Genomic DNA, 22,089 nt, shown 5'->3' with positions numbered 1-22,089 from the left:
CAGATCTATTTTGGAGACAGAGCCCACAGGAACCGCTGACAGGCCATTCATTTCAGCACTGTTTGTTATCACAAAAGTTTGGAAGCAACCTTAATGCTCAGCTGTAGGAGACTAGCAATTACTGTGTACAATAGAACACAACACAGGCTCCCAAGAGAATGAGGAAGCGCTCGGTGCATTAATACAGAAATACGGAATGATTTTCAAGATATATGAAATGACAAAAGCAATCTCCGGAGCCATGTTTATGGTATATTACTATTTGTGTGAGTTAAATAAATAAAAGCAACAAAGCAAAACACACAGACAGACAGATACACACATGGGCCTTGGATATTCTGTTCTGGGGTTTTGGGTTTTTTTTTTTTTTTCCAGTCTTTATTCTCTTTGCTTTCCAGTTTTTGAATTTCTGTTCTCTTGGAGGCAGGAATTTACATTCTGTCGAAGGGAGGTCAACAATAAACAAAGTGCACAAATAGAATACAGTGTTATCGGGGTGGGGGGGGGTTTACGGAAAACAATACCGCGGAGAAGGGGAGTGGATTGCCAAAGTTGTGAGTGTGACTCCCGTAGGCAACATGAGACATTTTGATGAGAGGGAGGTAGTGAGGCCAAGAATGCCCAGGTACAGTTGACATGAGAGCCAAATAACCAGAGTTTGGACTTTGGTCCGTGAACACAGCACGGGGTGCGTTACCACTGCTTGCATATTGGGGTGACAAGCCCGTAACATTTTCAGATCCTCTCTCTTGCAGGTGAAGAAAAGCAGCCAGTGTTGCCCCTCCAGGTCCCCGATTCAGCCTCTCCTGCAGATCTTCACATCCCCATCTCCCTGTGCCCTCCAGAAAATAATACAAACTCCGCCAAGCTCATTTTCTCCATACCTCTTTATTGAACTGTGCATACTTCATTAAAGGACCATTTGCTTAGAAATTCTTAAACGTTTGGACATATTTTACAAGACAGGACAGCAGCTGGAGGTCACAATTTCATCTCATCACATGCATAAAAAGACACAGGTTTTTTTGTTTGGTTTCTGTGTGTGTGTGTGTGTGTGTGTGTGTGCGCGCGCACGTGAGTAAATACAGCACACACACACACACACAATGTTCGTTTTCACTTTTACAGGAAGGACTAGAGACATCAACTGACCAGAGATGAACAGGACCCACAAATGCGACCCCGAGAAAAGAGTGGCTAAGGACATTGGTCATTTATGGCTAATGTGATTGGCTTGGCCCCCATCATGGGTGGGGTGATCAGAATGGCTTTGCTGGCAGAAAAGCCTCAACCTCACACCATGTTTTCTGGGAGAGACAGAGGGTCTTCGAGCTAATGTAATTGGGGCACATGCTACCTTGGGGGGCACTGGGGCTCAGAAAAAAGGAAGACCCATTGGCTCTCAAAGTTGGAGGGCAGGTTGGCCCTCTTTTCCAGCTGGAATTCCATGGCTCAGGGAATGCAATCCAGTTTCCAGATGTCAGCTCCCAGATTCCTGCCCCCAGCAAATCCCTTCTTTGTGAGCTAAACTAGAATATGAGGCTGAAAATGCAGGATAGGAGAGTAGGAAGGAGCCTGGGGCTGCCCTGTGGGGCCCCTTGGAAGTGTTGCTCTGAGAAGACTGTGGCCCTTAGGGCAGACAAGTATCAAGTTTGGACATCATCTTGGCCCCCAGTTGAGTCGAAAACCAAATGGCATTGGTGGGGCTTCCAGGCTTTAATGGGAGGGACTCCCCATTTCTCCTTCCTTCCCAGTTAGCAATATCTCAAGTCAGGCAAGAGTCAATCATTTACACATTCACTCACGCAAAAGAACACAGGTTGGGTGCGCACTATGTGCCACAGGCATACACTGGGGGATAACCCAGAGCTCCTGGCACAAAAAATGATGTTCCCAGCCCTTGGCCTTGGACTGAAGCCGGGATAGGTCTGGAGAGCAAACAGGTCAGCTGCCCCCAGCCCAGCAGTTGCCGATCTTCCTCTTTCCCACCCATTAGACACATGGAGCTTTGATGTCAAACCTGTCTAAGGGAGAGCCCAAAACCCTAGTGAAGACCAGGGCACCACAAGCCAAAGCTATGGGGGAAGTCTGAATCTCTTGGGCATCTTCTCCTGTGCTTCCCTCCTTGTCTTCCAGACCTGGATTAGCTCAGGGAGGCAAGAAGTGTGGGATGATCCATGCAGGACCCTCGAGAGCATCTTAATGAGACAGAATTGGGAGTTTCCTTCATTTTCCAGAACTGTCATGCCATTGTAGCCACTAACTTGAGATATTTCTGCAGGACAGAGCCTCGAAGGGGGAATCTTGGGAACTGGATTTTTGTTTCATTGTGTTTTGGGGGGAAAGTAGCTGCTCAGTCTATCCATGCAATCCTATCGTCCTGCCTCACTTTCTAATAAAACCACCTACAACTGCCTGGACTTGGGGTTGCCCTGAGGATGAAGCCCCACCTCCTCCAAACCCACCACACGCAATTAGGGGGAGGGGGATTTTAAAACCTCTTGTGTCAAGTGTTCTCCTTGGAGAATGCAGTATCCAGACCCACTCGGGCAGAGGCTACGGATGTGGGAGACTGGGTGGCTGAAGCCTTGTTTGGCTGCAAAACTGGGTTACAGCTGCCTCTCTCTTTTGGTCCTTCTGGACTTACTTCATTGGGTGGGGATTTTCAAATGTCTTGAATGGGATTTTTCTGTTTTATTTGCCAGAAGGGGGGAAAAAAGCCCTTTTGGAATGGTGCCATTTGGTATTGCCTGGGCAGTTCGACGGCTGGCTAGTGGATAAAAGATAATTGCATCTCTTGTACAGAAAGCCTCAGGCCTATGAGGGCACAGGGTCTGGGCAGACGAGCTGAAGCACCATGAGATGGCCAGCCAGAGATGCGACTGTTCCGTGGCTGGTCTGGGGAGGGTAGCATAAGCCTCATCCCACCACCCAGTGTGGTCCCTGTTAGGGCACTGGGAATGGGTTAGATGAGTGATCGGCAGGGTCATTAAAATTGCCCGAGATAGGAAGCGGAGTTTGGGAAAGCAGGGTTTCCTGCTGCCACTTCCCTCCCTGGCACCCCTTGTGGAAAACTCCAATCCCTTGAATTTGAATTTCCGCTAACTGTGCTCCCTGCTTTTGCCTCAATGCCTTGAGCCTGTGCCCAGATGTCCAAACCACATACGCACCTCCCTGGGGGAGGAGGGGGCAGATTTCCCTGGTTGTTCAGTCCAGTGGCCATGCAATGTGCGGATCCCTCTGCAACATCGATGTTGTGCATCATCTAGCCTCTTTTTAAGCAGCTCCTTCCCCCAACGTGGCACTGAATTTCATGGTGAGGCAGCCCCACCCATGAGAATCACTTCCTTAATTTGAGCTGAAATTGACCACTTTGTTCCTCCCACTGGAAGCAAGAGAGGTTTTCAGAGACTCACTCACAATGGTCCTGCAGGTATGTGGTTTCTTCTTCAGAAGAACTTCCCCCTTCTCCATCCTTGCCAGCCTTTAGAAGATCTCTTCAGGATCTTTGCAGAGAGGAACGGAGAGTTAGAGTTGGAGGGGAAAAAAGACGAGGGACCGCCGGATTCACAAGAGCCCCTTCCGAATCCATTTCTTTAAGTTGGCATTTGGGGGATGTTCAGGAGAAATTCCAGATTAAGACAAAACTAGGGGCAGTGGATAGAAAACCAAACTTCCCAATCTGTCTCTAGATGAAATCAGCCACAGGATAGAGTTATGTGCTTACCTGGGCATCAAATCTAGCAAACTACTGGGAGACAATTTTGTTTTGTTCTTGTGCAAAAGTTTTAAAAAATCTGGTCTGTTTTATTTGGCTCTGGTTCAAACCAGATTACCAGGAATATTGGGGGATGGGAAAACTCCGCTGAGGGGCATAGTCCAGAATAATACATTCATCCTTGGATTGGTTTCCTCTTAGGGCTTATCCAAGGGGATGGTTCACTGCTCTGGGGGTCTGGATTCAGCTTAGAACTCTGATCTGGGCAGAGGCCAGAATCCTGAACCTGATAGTGAGGCAGGTGGGGTATGAACACCTAAAAATGAATGCAAGTCGGAGATCACCTGGCCTTTCTTCATCTTCCTGCATGAGTTGAAGAGTGGAGAATCACTTTCTGCTGAAGATCCTGCTTCGTGAGATGTCCTCTGCCCACCTGAGGCTGGAAGCTGCCTGGTGAAATTAATCAGGACAGTCCAGAAACTCCCCAGGGTCGAGATAGGTGTAAGCTGGAAAAACACCTTTGCCCTTGCCACGAGTCTCTGATGCCATGAAACCAGGCAGCTGGGAAGGGAAGGGGAGATGAGATGGCAGATTCTTGGGGACACGTCTTCTCAGGGTTTGGCTGCAAGCTTGTCTACTGTGTTTTTTTGGGTGAGGATGTTGCAAAGGGATTAAAATGAGGAACCGGTAAGAAGTTGATGAGATCTGAGGCCCAGCACATTCTCTGAGGTTTGCAAGAACCTGAAGGTGCTCTGGCCTTTGGATCCAATTGATGTTACGGGGAGCGGGTCACTGGACATGGCAACAGGCCAGCCAAGAGGGGCTTGTTCTGGACCTCAGTGGGAAATTTGCTTGCGTGAGATTTGCAGTCCCCAGATCTCCGGGGCTGAGAAAATTCAGTCTCTTCAACATGCCAGCAGGGTGGGGGAGGAGAAGCTGAACGAGCCCACGTGCCATCCTGATTTTGACGGCCATCTGTAGCCCTGCTTCCCCTTAGTCTCACTCCTGCATCCGTGCCCTGGAATCTTAAGAACAATACATAGGAGAAACACAGAGACAGAGGAAAGTAACGGTGTCCACAGACTCTAGGCCAAGTGTTCGGAAATGCCTGCACGAGGAAGTCAGAGCCGAAGTCTTTCCCCACCCCCTGAAAGGTCCAAAAGGAAGAAAGAGAGGCTGAGGGGCAATGGGAGGAAATGAAAAAGACCAGAAAAGATTAGCTAGGATAATGACCAACCATAAAACTCCTACGATGTTATTCTATGTTACAAAAGAAGCGATGAGACCGAATGGCCCTATTACAAATTTGGTAACAACACACATACACCTATATTCTTTTGATCTGAACAGAAAAATAGACTCCCTCTCAGATACGTGGATATCCTACGATGCAGCCCTGCATCAGATACTTCTAGAGCCAGAAACGTGGCAACAGAAAATGCAGAGGTCATTTTTATTTGGGGGGCATAGCCAGGCTGGTTTGGGTCACCAACCCCCCCCCCACCCGCCACCAGCTGAGTGAAAGCATTTGCATGCTGTCATATAAGCAGTGAGAAACCAGCAACGGGTACACTTGACCTCAGGGCTGGAGGCTCTCCCCTGTCCTGTGGGGGGGCTGCAGAGGTGACCCCCTCTTCCTCCTGCCACTGGAAAAGCCCTCTCCCAAAGGATCATGCCCTAGAGGCATTTCACGTCAATCTCATTGGATTCAAAATCACCTGGCTGGAGGCTGAAGCCCAGGCTTATGTTACTTGGGATTAGTTGGCAGAGAAATAAGGAAAGGTCGGTGGGGGGGGGGCATAAAGAGAGAAAGAGAAAGAGAGAGAGACCTGGCTTTAGTGAACCCTTGCCAGTGGTGAAATTTCCATTTCCCCTTGTCCATGGACGAGACACTCCAGCCGGGACTTGGAGCGACACAGAAATGTACAATAGTTACAAACATCACTACATCACGGTTTTACAGAATACTGTTGTTGTTTTCTCCTCGGAAGAGCGGGTCTTATTAGGAGAAAGGGCAGGGGCGAAGCTATGGTCACCAGGACGTGGTGGAGGAGAGCTGGGAATCAGTTCGGCAAAGTCTGTCGTCACCAGCACTGCTCGGGGGCAAGCTGGGAGAGTGGGAAGGGATGGCCTCCTCAGGATTTTGCTGTTTCCCCAGTCTTCTTCCTTCTTGATCCCCAGTGCTTTTAGAGAAAGGGACTTCACCGAGACACATGTTCTGTCCTCTTTTTTTCTTTCCCCATTAAGTGTGCTTAAGATAAAGTTTCCTAAAGAAGGCACTGAGAAATCTACTGCCCCGAAGTCCTGTTGTTTTTCTTTACCCAAAGATAAAAAAAAAGGTGAAAAAGCCGACTCCTCCAGAGCTCGCCCACCTCTCTCCGCGGGTCGCAGACTCCCCCCCCATCACACGGGGACCTGGTCCCTAGCCCTTACTGATAATGGTGGAAGTTGGAAGCCAAGGTCCGCTGGGTTCTGGACGAGTTTCGCCAAATTCACCAAAGGGACCAGGCATTCACCTGCTCCAGCCCCTGGTTTGGTTTCGTTGGGTTGACTTGGGTTTGTTTTGTTTTGTTTTTGTTTTTCCCATTTTCATTGGTTCAGGAATGGGTGGGACATGGATCACCGAGTTAAAATGGTATTCACCTTCAAACCATGCTTTCCTCTCCTCTCTGAGGACCTGTCTGTCAAGGTCAGCTTCTCAGTGGAGACTCTTAGGTAGATTTCCCAGTGCAGGTACACAGGTCCAGGTGGGGGTGGACATGTATTACAGATCGGGGTATGTTCTTTTTTGGCAGGTGGGGCCTGGGAAAACTTCCAATACTCTATTTCGAGCCGGGCACAGGATAAAAGCTATATTCCCACAATACATACACAAGTAAAAGAAAAAACCAAAACAAAATGCAATACTTTCTAAGCATAGTATATGCTGAGTTTCAATTATTCTGTTTCTATAAGAACTCTATAGGACTCTGGCTAGTAAGCCTGAAAAGGTAAGTTCTTAATGATACTTCTGAATTCGTCCTTCAAAAGTGACTCAATAAAATGCTACTTTAAGGTCAGATGAACTACACGGGGAAGGGAGGGCCAGGTCCTGTGTGACCACACAAGGCAGAAAGGGCCTTTGGTTACAAGGAGAGTTGCACCAATTGGTTATTAAAGAAAGAAGGAAAGAAAGAAAGAAGTCATATCGAATCTGTATACCTCTCATCTGCTTCAACCAACAAATGAAATGCCTTGATTTGAAGAAGGGGTGGTAAGTTCCTTCTCGCTATATATGGCTATATTTAAACATGTTCACTTTCCTGATATGTAAAATAGACTCTATTATTATTGTTATTAATTTTTACAGATAGCATCAGCTCTAAAAATATCTGAATTGGAAATCACAACTATTTACTTTTATCAAAAAGCATTTGTTTTCCCTGAATTTTCACGTTTGTGCTGACGGCCGACGGAAATGGTGATAAAAACAAGGAAGAGACACGTGAGCTGACATGGCCTGGGGATGACTGTCCGGCGGCCGCTCCTCAGGAGGCCCCCAGCCCGCACTGTGTGCCCTACAAAGCGCTCAGGCCGCTGCTGCCTCCTCTCTCTGGTGTGCCGCCAGCACAGGATGACCTCACACTTTCCCTGCCCCTTGGCCGTTGCTGCCACGGTGCTCTGAAGGTACCTCGGAGCATCAAGATACTGCGGCATCGTTTTGTTGGGTAACACGGCAAAGCACAGGACTGCACCCTCTTGGAGGGATCCACAGTCCTCGGAGACGCTGAGAAGCAGTATGAACCAGGTACGGCTCAGCAGAGAACAGGTGTGTGTAAGGGCGGTGGAATGACTCCAGGTCATCACACCTGTAACAGGTGGTCCAACCTCATGCCACTGCACGGAGGGCAGGTGGAACGACTCCGTGATATTTGTGAACTGACAGATGGATCGTGCCGTTATACTAACAGGCAGACCAGTAACACCTTGTATGAAGGACAGGCGAACCGTGCCGTGTTTGTTCCATCAGGAAGACGTACGCCTGTCACTGGATTGTGGGTTGGCTAGACCTACACTACTGTACTTGGGACATCATCCATCAACGCTGTATTAAGAGAACGACATCGGTCCATTGTACTAAAGACAGGCAGATCAACGACATGTCATCTTTACGGACAGATAGGCCAACAGCATGGCATCATGCTCACCAGTGGCGCGACCCAATGCTTCTGAACCGAGGAGTGGCCAACAACACCATCCTGTTGGACCCAACTCAGGCAGGCCAACACCAGGTCATCAAACTAGGACAGGAAGACCAACACCAAGAAATACACCAGAACCGCTCACAGTGCACACAAATGCTTATTGCTTTTGCCTGTACTGGCTGCATTGATGGCTGCAGGAAGGAGAGCTGAGTTTCAGTACAGACAGTGACACTGAAAACACACCAACAGCTGGTTGATAAGAAAGAGAACAGAGTAAACACCCAATGCCCACTGTCTACTGTATTCTTCGGAGATGTGCATGCTTCCGGTACACGTGACTTTGTAGGAGGCCCCCCTCAAGGGCTCAAGTACCCTTCCTTGCAAGGGGGCTAACAGGAAGCGTCAGAGGGGCAGGGAAAGAGCCCACAGACTTTGACATGGCAGACAGCAAGGCCAGCACAGTGTCCCCCACCGTGGCCGGACACAGGCACATACCAACAACCCACCTATAGTCCCAAAAAGTGGCCCACGGGAAATAGTGCTTGTTTTAAAGTGCAAGATGTTGACACTGTCCCTGGTAGAACCTATTTTTGAAAAACATAAAGTGCTTTTTATTTTAACTTTTTTTTTAAACTTGAATACCACAGGAAACAAAAAAGAATTTCTATTATAGTAGATGCTTTCCCTGCTGCAGCAGGAAGTAGTCAAAAGTCTGAATTGGGCATTTCAATTGGGGATTTTTTTTTTCCTTTCATGTTTGCAGGTAAAAAAAAAAAATCAGATTTTATTCTGTTCTTCGGTAACATACAGTCTTTTTGAATAAGCTATTTCTTTTGCATATTTGACACTTGCATATCTTTTGAGTCTACACTAGTGACGTACAGAAAGTGTTTTCCTTCTAACGACCCTAAAGCAATGCTCACAGTTCATACTGTTGGCTGAGTGCCTGCCATCTGAACCCTTCCCAGATTGCCAGGGGGCAATTAGAATCAAGTACAAGTGGTGCAACTCACCCTGATGATATCTCAAAATAAAATCTCAGCTACTACGGAACACTGAAGTCAATGAAGACATTTGAGTAAGGGTTTTGCGCTGGGATCGTGGCCGATGGCGTGGAAACTTCCCCATGACACGAGTATCCTCTGTAGCCTTCTAACAGTGGGATCCATCCAGGAGGTGATGGACAGGAGTTCCTAGAGGTGGCCAGGTAACACCCAAAACCAAATTGGTCAACCCAGCCACTTGTTCTGGCATCCTTCTCCAGCTGAAGCCAGGAGGCATGGAGATGCTGCCCCCCGAGGCTGTGATGGAGAGCCATGACAGACAAGTGGGGAGTAGGCGGCCTTGGTTAGGTCCAGCATATGGTAGTGGTGGTGTGAGTTCTGCCCATGTCATCTCTCGAAGAGGGCAGTGGACTTGGTACAAGGAGACGCCATATCCTGTGGCTTGGCCGACTTTATTCTGTCGGACCTGTCATGGCTCTCAAGGCCCTAGGGAGCCTCCCTGGAGTTTCGCTTCTGTCTGGGGGCTTTGCAGAGCCTTTCTGAGTTCGTGCGGAAAAGTGCTGCAGCAGGGAAGCTGAACGGCACGCGTCTTAGGTCTTGCCACAAGTCTCTGTTGCAGGTGGGCTAGCTCAGATGCTCTGATCCCGTGTGCTTCCGTGGGCTCCTCCTCCTGGCAACACGCGGACGTCGGGGGAGATGTGGTTCTCGAGTTTGCACTTTTCCTGGCCACTGGGGCCTTTTCCAGTCAATGCTTCTGTTGAGTAAATACAGTTCTGCCTTAAGAACTTAGGGGAGGTGGGTAAGGGGGAGCTTTCAAAGTGGTTCTTCTCTGATCTTGTCCCGACGCTGAACTTGGGACTGGTGCTTGCATGGACGCTCTTGGGAGGGCTGGAATCTACACTGTAGAGCACCTGCCCCTCATCATCGGTGTCCGCGTCAATGTACTGGTGGACGCCTGCTTCGAAGTTGAATGCTATTGCTGTGTGTTTCTCAGGCGATCGGGGGGGCGTCCTAGCACTTGCTGTGGTGTAGATGGAGGACTCTGGACTCAGTACAGGCCTGTCCAAGAGTGTGGCACACTCCAGTCCAGCGACAGCAGCTGCAGCACCCCCCCGGTTCCTAAGAGGGTCATGGTACATCCCCAGAACGGGGACTAGTGGACTGGGATCCCCCTCCATGAAGTTGACTTTAAGTGCTCGGAGCTTCAAGGGGTTGTTCGTCTTCAGAGAACTCTTGGGGCTCTCAATGAAGAAGGTAGAGCGATGGCTGGCATCGGGGGTGGGGTTGGCCTCCACAAATCTACCACTACTGGCACCCAGAGCTCCCCGCCAGCCCATCTCTGGGGCCATGGTGCCCCCAGTCTTGCTGGGAAGTGATGCCAAAGGGCTGTGGGAGAATCTGGTGGCTTCGGGGAAGTCTGTGGCACAGCTAATGAAGCTATCAATGCTCGACATGCTTCGCATGTCGATAACCCCTTCTGTACGCGTGGGCAGAGGGGCTACAGGGCTGGGGATACTCTCCATTTCAAGTTCTTCCTTTGGTTTGCTCTGTGTTGTTGACTCCTTGGTATTGAGGATGGGCTGAGATTGGGTCTTGGCCATCTTATTGTACATGTCTTCCAACTGCTGGACATTCAGGTGCTGAGGACTAGAAGATGATCTGGCCTTCTCAGGGGATCCCTGCTCCTTGGTTTCAAAGGACTTACTTGAGCTAGTTTCAGACAGTGTCCTCTTTGTCCATTTCCATTTGTTGGGAGACAAGTGATTATCTTGCACTTTCTCCTTCTTACCCATATTTTCTCCATTTTTCTCAACCACGATGTCCATCATCTCGATGCTCCGGGCAAAAGCATCTTTCATGTTCATGGATACAATGCTACCATTCCTCTTGGCTCTCTCCAGAGCCTCTCTCCGTTTGATTGCTTTCTCCTGTCTCTTCTGCTCCTTGTAGAACTCAGAGAAGTTATTGACAATGATGGGGATGGGAAGAGCAATCACCAGGACCCCCGCGATACAGCAGAGCCCCCCGACAATCTTGCCCAGGAGAGTCTTGGGGTAGATGTCTCCATACCCGACGGTCGTCATGGTGATGGTGGCCCACCAGAAAGAGGCCGGGATGCTTTTGAACTTGGTGTCATCCTCATCCTTCTCAGCAAAGAAGACAAGGCTGGAGAAAATCATGATGCCCATGGCGAGGAAGAGGATAAGCAAGCCCAGCTCATTGTAGCTCCTCCGCAGGGTGAAGCCCAAGGACTGGAGGCCTGTGGAGTGGCGTGCGAGCTTAAGGATGCGGAGGATACGCATGATGCGGAAGATCTGCACCACGCGGCGGACGTTCTGGAACTGCAGCACACTCTTGTTGGATTCGGTGAGGAAGATGGTGACGTAGTACGGCAAGATGGCCAACAAGTCAATGGCATTGAGCGGGCCCTTGAAGAACTTCCACTTCTTGGGTGAGGAGAGGAACCGCAGCAGGTACTCCATGGTGAACCACGCAATGCACACGGCCTCCACGTGGGCCAGCTGCGGGTTGTCTGTGGTCTGGCCGAACTCGTCGAGGCTCTGCAGCTCGGGCAGCGTGTTGAGTGACAGGGCAATGGTGGAGAGGACGATGAACATGATGGAAATTATGGCAAGGATCTGCAAGGAGAAGAGAGTGGGATTTAGTTACCAACCACCAATAGGACGATCATCCCAACACCCTGCGTCTGCGGGATACGCCTCAACGTGCAAGAGCATTTTCACATCTCACTAGTCACTTAAGGCCTGGGTGTTTGAGCTAGAAAGATCATTTATTCAAATCCATTTATTGTGCAGATGTACAAGCCAGAGCCCAGGGACTGCAATGGTTTAAAGCGAATTATTCCAGCCTGGGGTGTCGGCTCTGAGGACACAGGAGATCTGAAAGAGGGTGCAGGGGCGGCAGTTTATAGCTTGGGCTCGGGGGTCAGGCTGTTTGGGTTTGCATCCCAGCTCTGCTGCTTCCTTACCTTGAGCCAGTTGTTTAAGCCTCATTTTCTTCATCTGCAAATTGGGATGGTGAGTAGCAGTGTTTACCTCCGAGAGCTGCTGCGAGGGGTAAATGAGTTAACAGGCACAAGGCGTTCAGGACAGCTTCTGGCAGCGCCCAGCCAGCTGTCCTCATGGGGGAGGTCTCTCAGCCCACACCCCCCATCAGCCTAGCCCACCCAGCGTCCAAGTGGTCCGGTTGGTCTTTGCTTCCCGCCCTGTCCCGAAACGGCCTGCTACATCCCTCAGCCAGTGCCCTTGCTGCCCGGGTGAGTATGTCAAGCTTCCGTTTTCTGCAGTGAATCCCCACTCACCACACAGGGTTGTCAAGCCTACATTTTTACTCTGACCCCTCTCTTTGGGCCTCTCCTGCCACAGGTTCCCAAACGTCCCACTTCTCTGGCCACACGTGGCTGTTGGTCCCTCCTGCATGGTTGTGTCTCTTTTTCTCTGTTCAGTGAACTTCAGTCCATCTTTTAAAACCCAGCCCATGGGGCCCCTCCCTGCAGAGCTCATCCCTGCAGGGGCTGGCTGCTCCATCCTTTGGGCCCCCTCATCATTTTGTCATACCTTGGGTACTTTTAGATACATCCCATTACAGAGGCGTGTGTGTGTGTGTCGCTGCCCAGAATCTATGAGCTTTTGGGGAACAGGGATGGGTTCTGGGCCTTATCTCTGCACCGCCAGCACCTAGCCCAGGTCAGGGGCCCTCAAGTCCTTGTTTACTGTTGCTCAAGTTCACAGAGCGACAAGTGGAAGGGACAGGACCAGAATTCAGTCTTAAAATACTTGGCTACTTTTTACTGCTCATGTATTATGTGTGAGGCACTTTGCTAGGCACTGGGGACACCATTAGCGGCAAGAAAGCTCTGGTGTCTTTTTCAGCCAGCTCAGATGATGGGGGGGGGGTGGCATGTGGTTCCCTGACCTCAGCTGCTCCACCAACTTCCCAGGTTTTTTTGTTTTGCTGTACTTGTGTCCAACGTATCCTGTGTCTTTAAATAAAAGCTTTTGAGCTTCAATTCTTGATGTGCACTCATTGAAAAAGTAAGAGTCTGTAATCACTTTTTAAAAGGAAATATCCGATACATATAGAGTAGATCAAATTTATGTATATTTACAACCATAATCAAGTGAACGCCTGTGAGCCCACGATCCAGGTGCAGAAACAGTATGTGATAGTAATGCCGACGTTTCCTGCGGGTCCTTCTCCACCCCGGGGGCAACCACCATTTCTTCTCATCCCTTTTCTTTTCTGGAGCGTTTTTAATACAGAGACCTATGTCCCTAACAAATCACTATCTCGTCTCGCTCAGGACTGACGTCCTATCCTATGTGTTCTTTTGCTGCTTGTGCTATTCTTCCCTCGGCAGCAAAACGACAACGCACACTGCTCGCCTTCTCTGCTCTATTTTAGCCGCATCCTAAGAAACGACATTTGCAAAGACGCTGGTTTTATGTGCTGTGGAAAGATGCGTTAAATCTTCATTGAAATAAACACGTGCTTATTGGAATGGAACGCTCCCGCGGCAGACTTTGGGAACTGCTGCACTGACTTAGGAGCGTGCGCTCTAGACGTAGAATCCGGTTCTGCCATTCACTGGCCGGATGGCCTTGGCATTGAAACGTTCCTTGCCTCAGTTTCCTTACTTGCGAAATGGGGATATTCCAGTCATTCATAACTGGGGACAAACGCCCCAGAAATTTTTGGTTGTCACGACTTGGGGGCGGGACGCTCCTGGCAGCCAGTGGGTGGAGGTCAGGGATGCTGCTAAAAGTCCTGCCCTGCACAGGACAGCCCTGCAACGAAGAATGATCTGGCTCAAAATGTCAATAGCAGCAAGGCTGAGAAACCCTGGAGTATACCGGTAGCCAGCCCCTCATTAATTATGGAGTGGGGGAGGAGGAGATTATCCACGGAGGGTTACCAGCACAGGCTAGACACAGAGTGGGTCTGGTTTTCTGGGGCAGTGAGCTGGGGCCTTGGGCTGAGCCCTGCAGGTTGCTGCTCTAGGTAGGCACTGACCCCCTCCCCACCCCCTGCCCCTGCCAGGAGGAAGCCTACGGGAGAAGGAGCAGTTTCCTGGGGAGCCTGTTCCTTTGAGCCTGTTCCTTTAAGAGCTGGGAGGTCCCATCCCCCGCCCCAGGCTGGCAAGGGAAGCCTGCTCCAGTTTCTAACCCCTAGCCAACCCCAGGTTAGGCCCACATAATTGATGTTCTGCTGACAGATGCATGAATTATGCACCCAGCTCCTTTATGTACATATTATGTGCAGTCCTTAGGGCCTGTTATTCTAAGGCAGGCACCACCTTTGTACCTGAGAATCTGCCCTGCCCTGCCCTCCTCTCAGACCCAGGATGCCTAGAAAAGAAGAAAAGGGGGCAGAGGCCTCCCTGGCTCCTGGGGCAGGACGGTCTGCTGCTCAGGGTCATGTTGGGAGGCTTAGAGCTCCTCAGGCCTCCTTCCCTGCAAGCAGGAACCCCTCTGCACCTGGTCCTGGTCCTGGCCCTACTCCCGAGATCATCTTCTTTCCTAGGCCCACTGCAGCCTTGAGAATCAGGGCCATACTTCCTGGCTGGGGAACTTCCAAATGAGAGTTAAACCCTCTGTGCCTCAGTTTCCTTATCTGTAAGACTTGGGGCCAGGGGCAGTTGCTGGTGAAGGTGTCCAGTCAAGGCTGCGATGAGAGCTCAATGAATTCATGAGGCCCTTGGATCAGCTCTTACTGCTGTTCTTACACTGCAGCCTTCTACTTATTGATGAGCTGGTTTCGGATCTGGGTTTGAGTACTGACACCATTATCCCTGGCTGTGTGGCTTTGGACAAATCGTCTCCCCTCTCTGAGCCTCTATTTCTCCATTTTTTATTTTAAAGATTTTATTTATTTATTCGACAGAGAGAGAGACAGCCAGTGAGAGAGGGAACACAAGCAGGGGGAGTGGGAGAGGGAAGCAGGCTCATAGCAGAGGAGCCTGATGTGGGGCTCGATCCCATAACGCCGGGATCACGCCCTGAGCCGAAGGCAGATTTTTTTTTTTTTTTAAGATTTTATTTATTTATTTATTTGACAGAGATAGAGACAGCCAGCGAGAGAGGGAACACAAGCAGGGGGAGTGGGAGAGGAAGAAGCAGGCTCATTGTGGAGGAGCCTGACGTGGGGCTCGATCCCACAACGCCGGGATCACGCCCTGAGCCGAAGGCAGACGCCTAACCGCTGTGCCACCCAGGCGCCCCCAAAGGCAGATGTTTAACCGCTGTGCCACCCAGGCGCCCCTCTATTTCTCCATTTTTATCTCTAGAAGGCAGATGGAAGTAATTGAGCACTTGCCACGTAACAGCGACTTAATATCCGTGACGTTATTAAATTTTGATCAGGTAATTGATCATCACGCCCACTCCCAGCCCCTGGAGTGGTTGCTGAGGTCTGCGGGCCCCAGTACCTGCTAAGGCAGCAGATATCCTGCAAACTGCCTGAAACCAAAGGAACAGTTTCAACCTGGTCTCTGGGATGGACCCCAGGGGTGGGGGAACCGGCCAGTACCCAGAGTCCTCCCAGCCCTTGTTCAAATCCCTGTCTGGGCCTCTGCATTTCCAGCTTTGCTTTCCTGGGATCTGAGCCCAATCGGGTTTGGGAAGGACTCCAGGAACCCGGGGAGCAAAGGCAAACGCCAGGATGAGGGACTTGGAGGCAGTCCTTAAATTCCCTCCCTGGGAGAGATTCTGGATCCTGGAACCCACCTGTCTGCACCAAATGGGGGCAGAAGCTTTGGTCATCAGGGGAAAGAGAGCAGCAGGTGGGAGTCCCCAGAGTGGGATCCAGGGCTGCTGGAGCCAGGCCCCCCTCCTAATCGGTGGGTCTGGTGGTTGATCACGGGGATGCCCACCTTTGGCTCCAGCAGCTATAAATACAAACTGTTTATCATTTCCTCCACACACTCCCCTGCTCTTCCAGGAATGTGAACAAGGCACAGAATATCTGTGCATAAAAGGGCACAGGCTCCTGTCTGGAAAGATGGGGAGACACGAGCAGAGAAGGGAAGGGACTCATTCATCAGTACATAGTCCACTGGGGTCAAACCCGTCCAGGGACACCAGGAGCTCTAGCAAGCGGAGAGATGTTCAGGGCTTGGAAACTGCCTGTGTGTGTGTGTGTGTATGAAACAAGTGTCATAAATCATTTTTAAATTTTAATTTCAATTCCAGTAGAGTTAACCTACAGTGTTATATTAGTTTCAGCATACGGTGTAGTAATTCAACAGTTCTATACATTACTCGGTGCTCGTTGTGATAAGTGTACTTTGTTTGGAAATTGCTCTTCATGCACAAGCACGTTCGCAGCAGCATTATCCATAAATAAAAAAGGGGAATCAACCCAAATGTCCATCAGCTGATGACTGGAGAAACTGGTATTTCCATAGAAAGGAATATGACTTGTCCATAAAAAGGGATGGAGGACAGACACACGCTACAACACGGATGAACCTTGAAAACATGATGCGAAGAATCCAGACACGAAAGGCCACATCCTGTAGGATTCCATCTACACAAAGTGTCCAGATAAGGCAAACCCTTAGAGATAAAAAGCAGAAGAGCGGCCGCCGGGGTGGGAATATGGATTAGCAGTTGCTAATGGTTACGAGGGCTCTCACTGGGTTATGAAAGTGTTCTAAGGCTGATTGAGGGTGATGGTCGCACAACTTGGCAAATTTACTACAAAGTCCGTGAGCTGCACCCCAGATATGGGTGAATTAGATGATACATAAAATAAGCCTTAATAAAGTTATACAATTTTTGCTTTCCATAAAGAGTATCCCATTGCTTTGAATCCTCACAACCATACTGATAGGTCATAAGAGAGAAGCAAAAATCCAGGCAAGCCATAGCCCTGCTGTGAGCCCTACAATGGCTCCACAAGTTCACGGATCAAGTTCTAATTCTTTGCAGTGAGTTGGCATGTGTTCATCACCAAGTGCTATGCTAGTTGCTGGGGTGTAGCATGGATAAGAAAGACCATTTCTGCGGCCTCAAGGAGCTGGGAGAGAGAGGTGGACAAAATAACCCAAAAACCCATAAAAGAGCAAGATGTTACTGAGAAAACATGTTACTGAGAAAAACAAGCCAGTGGGATCGGTAGGGACGTGGCGGTGGGGGGGGGTGTCCACACGACATTGGGTAGTCAAGGCAGACCTGTTTTAGGAGGTGCCCTGGTTGTTAAGACTTGAGGATGAGGAGTATGTCGTTCAAAGATCTGAGCATTCCTGGCAGAAGGCATAGCATGTGCAAAGGCCCTGATGTGGGAATGAGTTTGGCTTAATCAAGCAACAGAAAGCAGCTCAGTGTAGGTGGGGCTGAGTAAGAGGGAGAGTTGGAAGGGATGAGGTTGGAATGGCAGGAGGAACTGATGAAGAATGATAGAGAGATTTGGAATTTTATATTAAGACTACCTTTCTGCTCTCTCTTCAGACTATTTCCTGAATTTCCCACTGCATAGTCCATACTGAATCCTGGTAAAAACGCTTATAGTTCCCAAGCTGCACTGCCATGGTCACACACATCTCGAGATCCTCACCATGCTGTTCCCTCTGCCTTCAGTGCCTTTCCTCCTCCACTTCTCCTGGCTGATTCCTACTGCCCCATCAGCCCCCAACTCAGGGGCCATTGCTCTAGCGAGCCTGCTCTGACCCCCAGGTCTGGGTCGGGTGTGTCCATTCTCTGGACTCCCACAGCTCCTAAACTTCTCACATCATAGCACTGATCTCGCTGAGCTGGAATTTTCTCCTGTGTGTCCTACAAAGGAATGTCAGCTCGTGAGGATCCAGACTGAGTCTGTCTTGGACTGCTGTGCCCTTAGCTCCTGAAATAGTGCCTGGCACAGAGTAGGGGCTCCCTAAGAGTTGATAAATGAATGAACAAGCAAATGAGTGAAAGGGAGGCTCAGAGAATGAAGTGAGCTTTCCAGGGACACACAAGAAGAGGTAGATCTGGGACTTGATCTCAGGTCTGTGGGTGTCCAGAAGACATTTTCAAGGACGTGGTAGGAGGCAGCTTCCGGACCCGGCAACCCTTTCGCTCCTTTTATGGCCCTTCCGCTTCCCTAGCTTTAAAGGGAGATTACAGTCGGGGAGTTTTAATTAGAAGGGTCACTGGCGCAGATCCGATTAAGGGTATTGGGGGCAGGCTGATGGTCTGCCCCCCTCTCTCCATTGGTGGGGGCCACTGATGGGGGACTGGTGAGAAATTGGAGTCAGGAGCCTGCAGGTGGCGCTCCTAGGCACAAAGGGACAGGAATCCAGGGATAAGTGCGCTTGGACAGCAAAGGATGAGGCAGAGGCCTTGGGATGAGCCAGCAACAGCGGCCTTCACCAACAGAGGGCAACCGAATCACAAACGTGGAAAGGGGGTGCCATGGCATTGCTGGGGCTATCCTAGGCATAATAAATTGGAGCCCTTTGGGCTGAGAAATTGATTTTTACTTATTTGCCCAAGTTTCAAAATTGCAAGATTTCATATAAAAATCCAGATTTTCACATTCCCTTGGAAAATGAGATGATGTCTACACTCAACCTGCATTCCCAAGGGCAACCATTGCCTGGAGCTAAGGAGCAGCTGCCCCTTTGGACAGGCCCCTTTGCTCCTTTCATTATCTGTCAGGTCGACACAGGCGTTGGGTTTGCAATGCAGGACCCACTGATGCAATACTGAAGACAGCAACCACTTACTGCCTTGCTGACTACTGTATATGAAGAACTTTCCAGAAGAGATCTGCGTCTAATTGCACAAGCCAGAAACCCAGGGGTCATCCCTATCTCTATATCCAATTCATCACCAAGTCTTGCCAATTCCGGCTCACAAACATCTTTGGGTCTGTTCCATTTCCTCTCTACCTGCAAGCCAAAACACTGCCCCAAGCCACCACCACCTCCACTGGACCGCTGCAAACAGACTTCTTCCTGGTTTCCCCAAAGAGACTCTGGCCCACTGTGGCAAAGACCATTAGATGTTCCCAATATCTCTTCTTCCCTTCTTCCATTGTAATAGGGTTTTAGCTGGACATGGGGCTACCTGGAATGAAGACTACATTTCCCAGATTCCCTTGCAATTAGATGAGGCCATGTGAACCACGTGACTAGGTCTGGCCAATGAAATGTTAGCAGAAATGATGCTTGCCCTTTGTTTCCTCTTTCTTGCGGGCAGGGAAGCAAATGGGATGGGCAGACCTGAAGTAACTATCTTGAATCTAGACGGAAGTTAATCGCAGCCCTAGACTGGCCCTTTAGTGAAAACGTCTGCCAACTCCTGGTCTACCTTATAACATCTATCTTGTTTAAGCCACTGGATTTTGGGTCTCATTGTTACAATCACTTAGTCTATACCCTGCTGAACTCTCCAGCCTCATCCTGTACCACGCTCCCCTTTGTTCTTTCACTTCAGGTGAATTAGTCTTCCTTTGGTCCCTCACAGTTCTCATGACCCTTCTTGCCACAGGGCTTTGTCCATGCTGTTCTTTCTGACTGGAGTGCTTTTTCCTCCACTCTGGTCAGTTTCTCCTCATCCTTCTTAGCTCAGCTGAGACACCACCTCCTCAGGGAAGCCATCCCTGACCCTGATTTGATCAGATCAAATCTGTAATTGCAGGCTTTCAGAGTACACGTCTTTCTCTTCAGAATGCTGTCCAAGTTGCAATTTTATAATAATGTCCACCTCTGTAGAATGTAAGCAACCTGAGGCCAGAGGTTTGTGTCTGATTTTTCTCAATCTTGAGTCCTCAGAGCACACAGTAGGTGCTCAACTTGTATTTATGGAATGAAGAATCTCATTTCATCCTGAAAACCACCCGCAGGTTGTGCTGTACCCCTTACCCTCATTTTATCATTGGGGAAACTGGGGCTTAGAAAGATAATAACCAAAGTGACAACAAGGGAAGTGGCCGAAGCAGGGTTTGATCCCCTGTCTACTAGGCGCTGAAGCCTTTCTTTAACACCTGAGCACCTTTTTTTAAATCCCAGAATCCTGGGGTCTGGGTTATGGTTTTTAACATATGTCCTCACTTGAACCATCTCCCATGGGCATCTGGGCTGGGCATCCTTCTCCTAACAGTTGAATTAAGTTCCCATGAGCAGGGATTCTGGGAGCAGGTGAGATTACAACCTCCTGCCCATCTGAGGACGATGCCTCTGGTGGTGATGGTAGTGGTGATGGAGACTTGACTCTGGTCCCTGCAGAGGGAGCTGGGGATCGTGAGAAACTTGATCGAAGCAGTGTTCTCCCTGTCTGAGCGATCGCCAATTCCCTGAATTTGCTGAGGGCATGCAGAGCTGAGCAAGGGACTGTTGGTCTCAACAGTGATGAATGGTATCGGTCCACCCTTGCTGCCGGGAGCAGTGTGTTGAATAAAAAAACAAGGAGCACAGGAAATGTGAGGTAAGGACAGTGTCCACAGGTCCTGCTGAGCCACAAATCTGTCCCCTTGCCCCTGCATCTGGCGGGATGGGGGGTGGGGAGGGCAACCTTTGAGAGCCTGGCCAGGGCAGCTGGGGGTGTTAAAGGAAGCTAAATATGTTGGTCCGGATGCTGGTATTGGATACCACACTGGCTAATGGAAGAATGATGGCTCCATGATTGGTCCTGCTCGACAACAGCCAGATTTCCTGGTTAATGTCCAATATACATTTAGCAGGATTCTGAGGGGCTTAACAACAGATCTTTCTCATGTAGCATTTTAGTCTCACTGGAGATTCACGTTGAGGTGAAATGAATGCATGGGTAGTCAAGAGACCTACTTTCCCATTCTGGCTGGGCATCTTTAGGCCATTGTCTTCACATCTCTGGTCTTTCTCATGGAACAGCTACTGAGAATCTGCTGGGTCTCCAGCATAGTTCCTTTCCAAGTGGTGACTCAGGGAACCAGTGGCTCTATCATCTCAATACGTGACTTCCATTCTTGCCAAGGCAGGGGCAGGAATAGCGTGGAGAAGTCACGCTTGCCTGTGCCTGGAAGTGATATGCGTCATTGCCTCCCCTGACAGCAAGGCCTGAGATCGACACCCTGCCTCTCTCATGGGAATACAGCAAATGCTCTGAAACCTATAAAATGCTCACAAAGGCTAAGGAGATGGTCCCCAATGCAGGTGTGTGCCCAGTATGATGCATGGGGGGGGCCGCAGAAAGAAGAGACTGGCATTTGATGGTAAGTCCTAGAGACCTGCCATCCAACACTATACCCAGAGTCAGCAATACTATATGGTACACTAGAGGTGTGAAGAGGGTAGGGGGCACCTGGGTGGCTCAGTCGATTAAGCGTCTGCCTTTGGCTCAGGTCATGATCCTGGGGTCCTGGGATTGAGCCCCACATCGAGCCCCACATTGGGCTCCCTGCTCAGTGGGGAGCCTAGTTCTCCCTCTGCCCCCCCTCACCAAGCTCATGCTTTCTCTTGCACTCTCTCTCTCTCTCTCAAATAAATAAATAAATAAATAAAATCTTTTTTAAAAAATGGGAAGAGGGCAGATATGTTAAGTGGTCTCACCATAATAAAAATAAAAATGACTGCGATAGATGTAATAAAAAATAATGGCGCTGGGGGCAGATTTTTTTTAAAAAGAGAGAAATTACCGGCATTTCTACTTTTAAAGGAAAAGAAAAGAAGAAATCCAATTTTTACCGACATCGAGTCCATGAATCAACCCTGGCATCCTGCTCGCTGCGCACGTCAGACAGCCGTGGGGGGAATGGAAGTGCCCTGAAGGAGGAGGGGGACGCCTCAACTCGGTGGGTTGGCAAAGAAACCCTCACATCTTTGACTGCAGCCCTGCGGTGAACGTATGTCTGGTGCGGAAGAGGTTTCTAGCACTCCTTCCCGTCTGGTTCGCCTCTGTTTCCCCTGTGCAGAGCTGTGTGACTCGCTGGGCACCGGGGTAATCGAGACACGTAGATGGCTTCTGGGCTGAGGGTGAGCGGGTGTGAGTTCCCTCCCTCTCCTCAGTGGATCCTGGGTCACCACCCCTTGGAAGAGGGCTGTGCTGCACTGTTCCTGGGTCCTTGGTGCGAATCACGCAAATGAGGAGTAAGACCTTGATGTGCACAGGCAGCATCTAGTGAATCCTGACGGATTCGGCCAGTTGAGTTAGAGTGTACATTCTAGTCTCTGGTTTTAAGCAAACCAGTCCTCGCAGACAAA

At 49.7% G+C, this 22,089-nt stretch overlaps 1 protein-coding gene across 1 annotated transcript in view; it reads right to left on the bottom strand.

Moving 5' to 3' along the window:
• Positions 1-881: 881 nt before the first annotated feature.
• KCNB1 (potassium voltage-gated channel subfamily B member 1) overlaps positions 882-22,089 on the bottom strand; it is a 103,467-nt gene continuing 82,259 nt past the window's right edge. Inside the window, exon 3 of the mRNA XM_011225114.3 lies at positions 882-11,545. Within this exon, the coding sequence (XP_011223416.3) occupies positions 9,536-11,545 (2,010 nt within the window). The 3' untranslated portion in view covers positions 882-9,535. The remainder of the gene's footprint in view (positions 11,546-22,089) is intronic.

The sequence above is a fragment of the Ailuropoda melanoleuca genome, chromosome 13, assembly GCF_002007445.2.
Source record: "Ailuropoda melanoleuca isolate Jingjing chromosome 13, ASM200744v2, whole genome shotgun sequence".
NCBI classification, from domain to species: Eukaryota; Metazoa; Chordata; class Mammalia; order Carnivora; family Ursidae; genus Ailuropoda; species Ailuropoda melanoleuca.
Note: the sequence above shows the minus strand (reverse complement) of the source record. Positions and strands in the feature narration are given on the sequence as shown.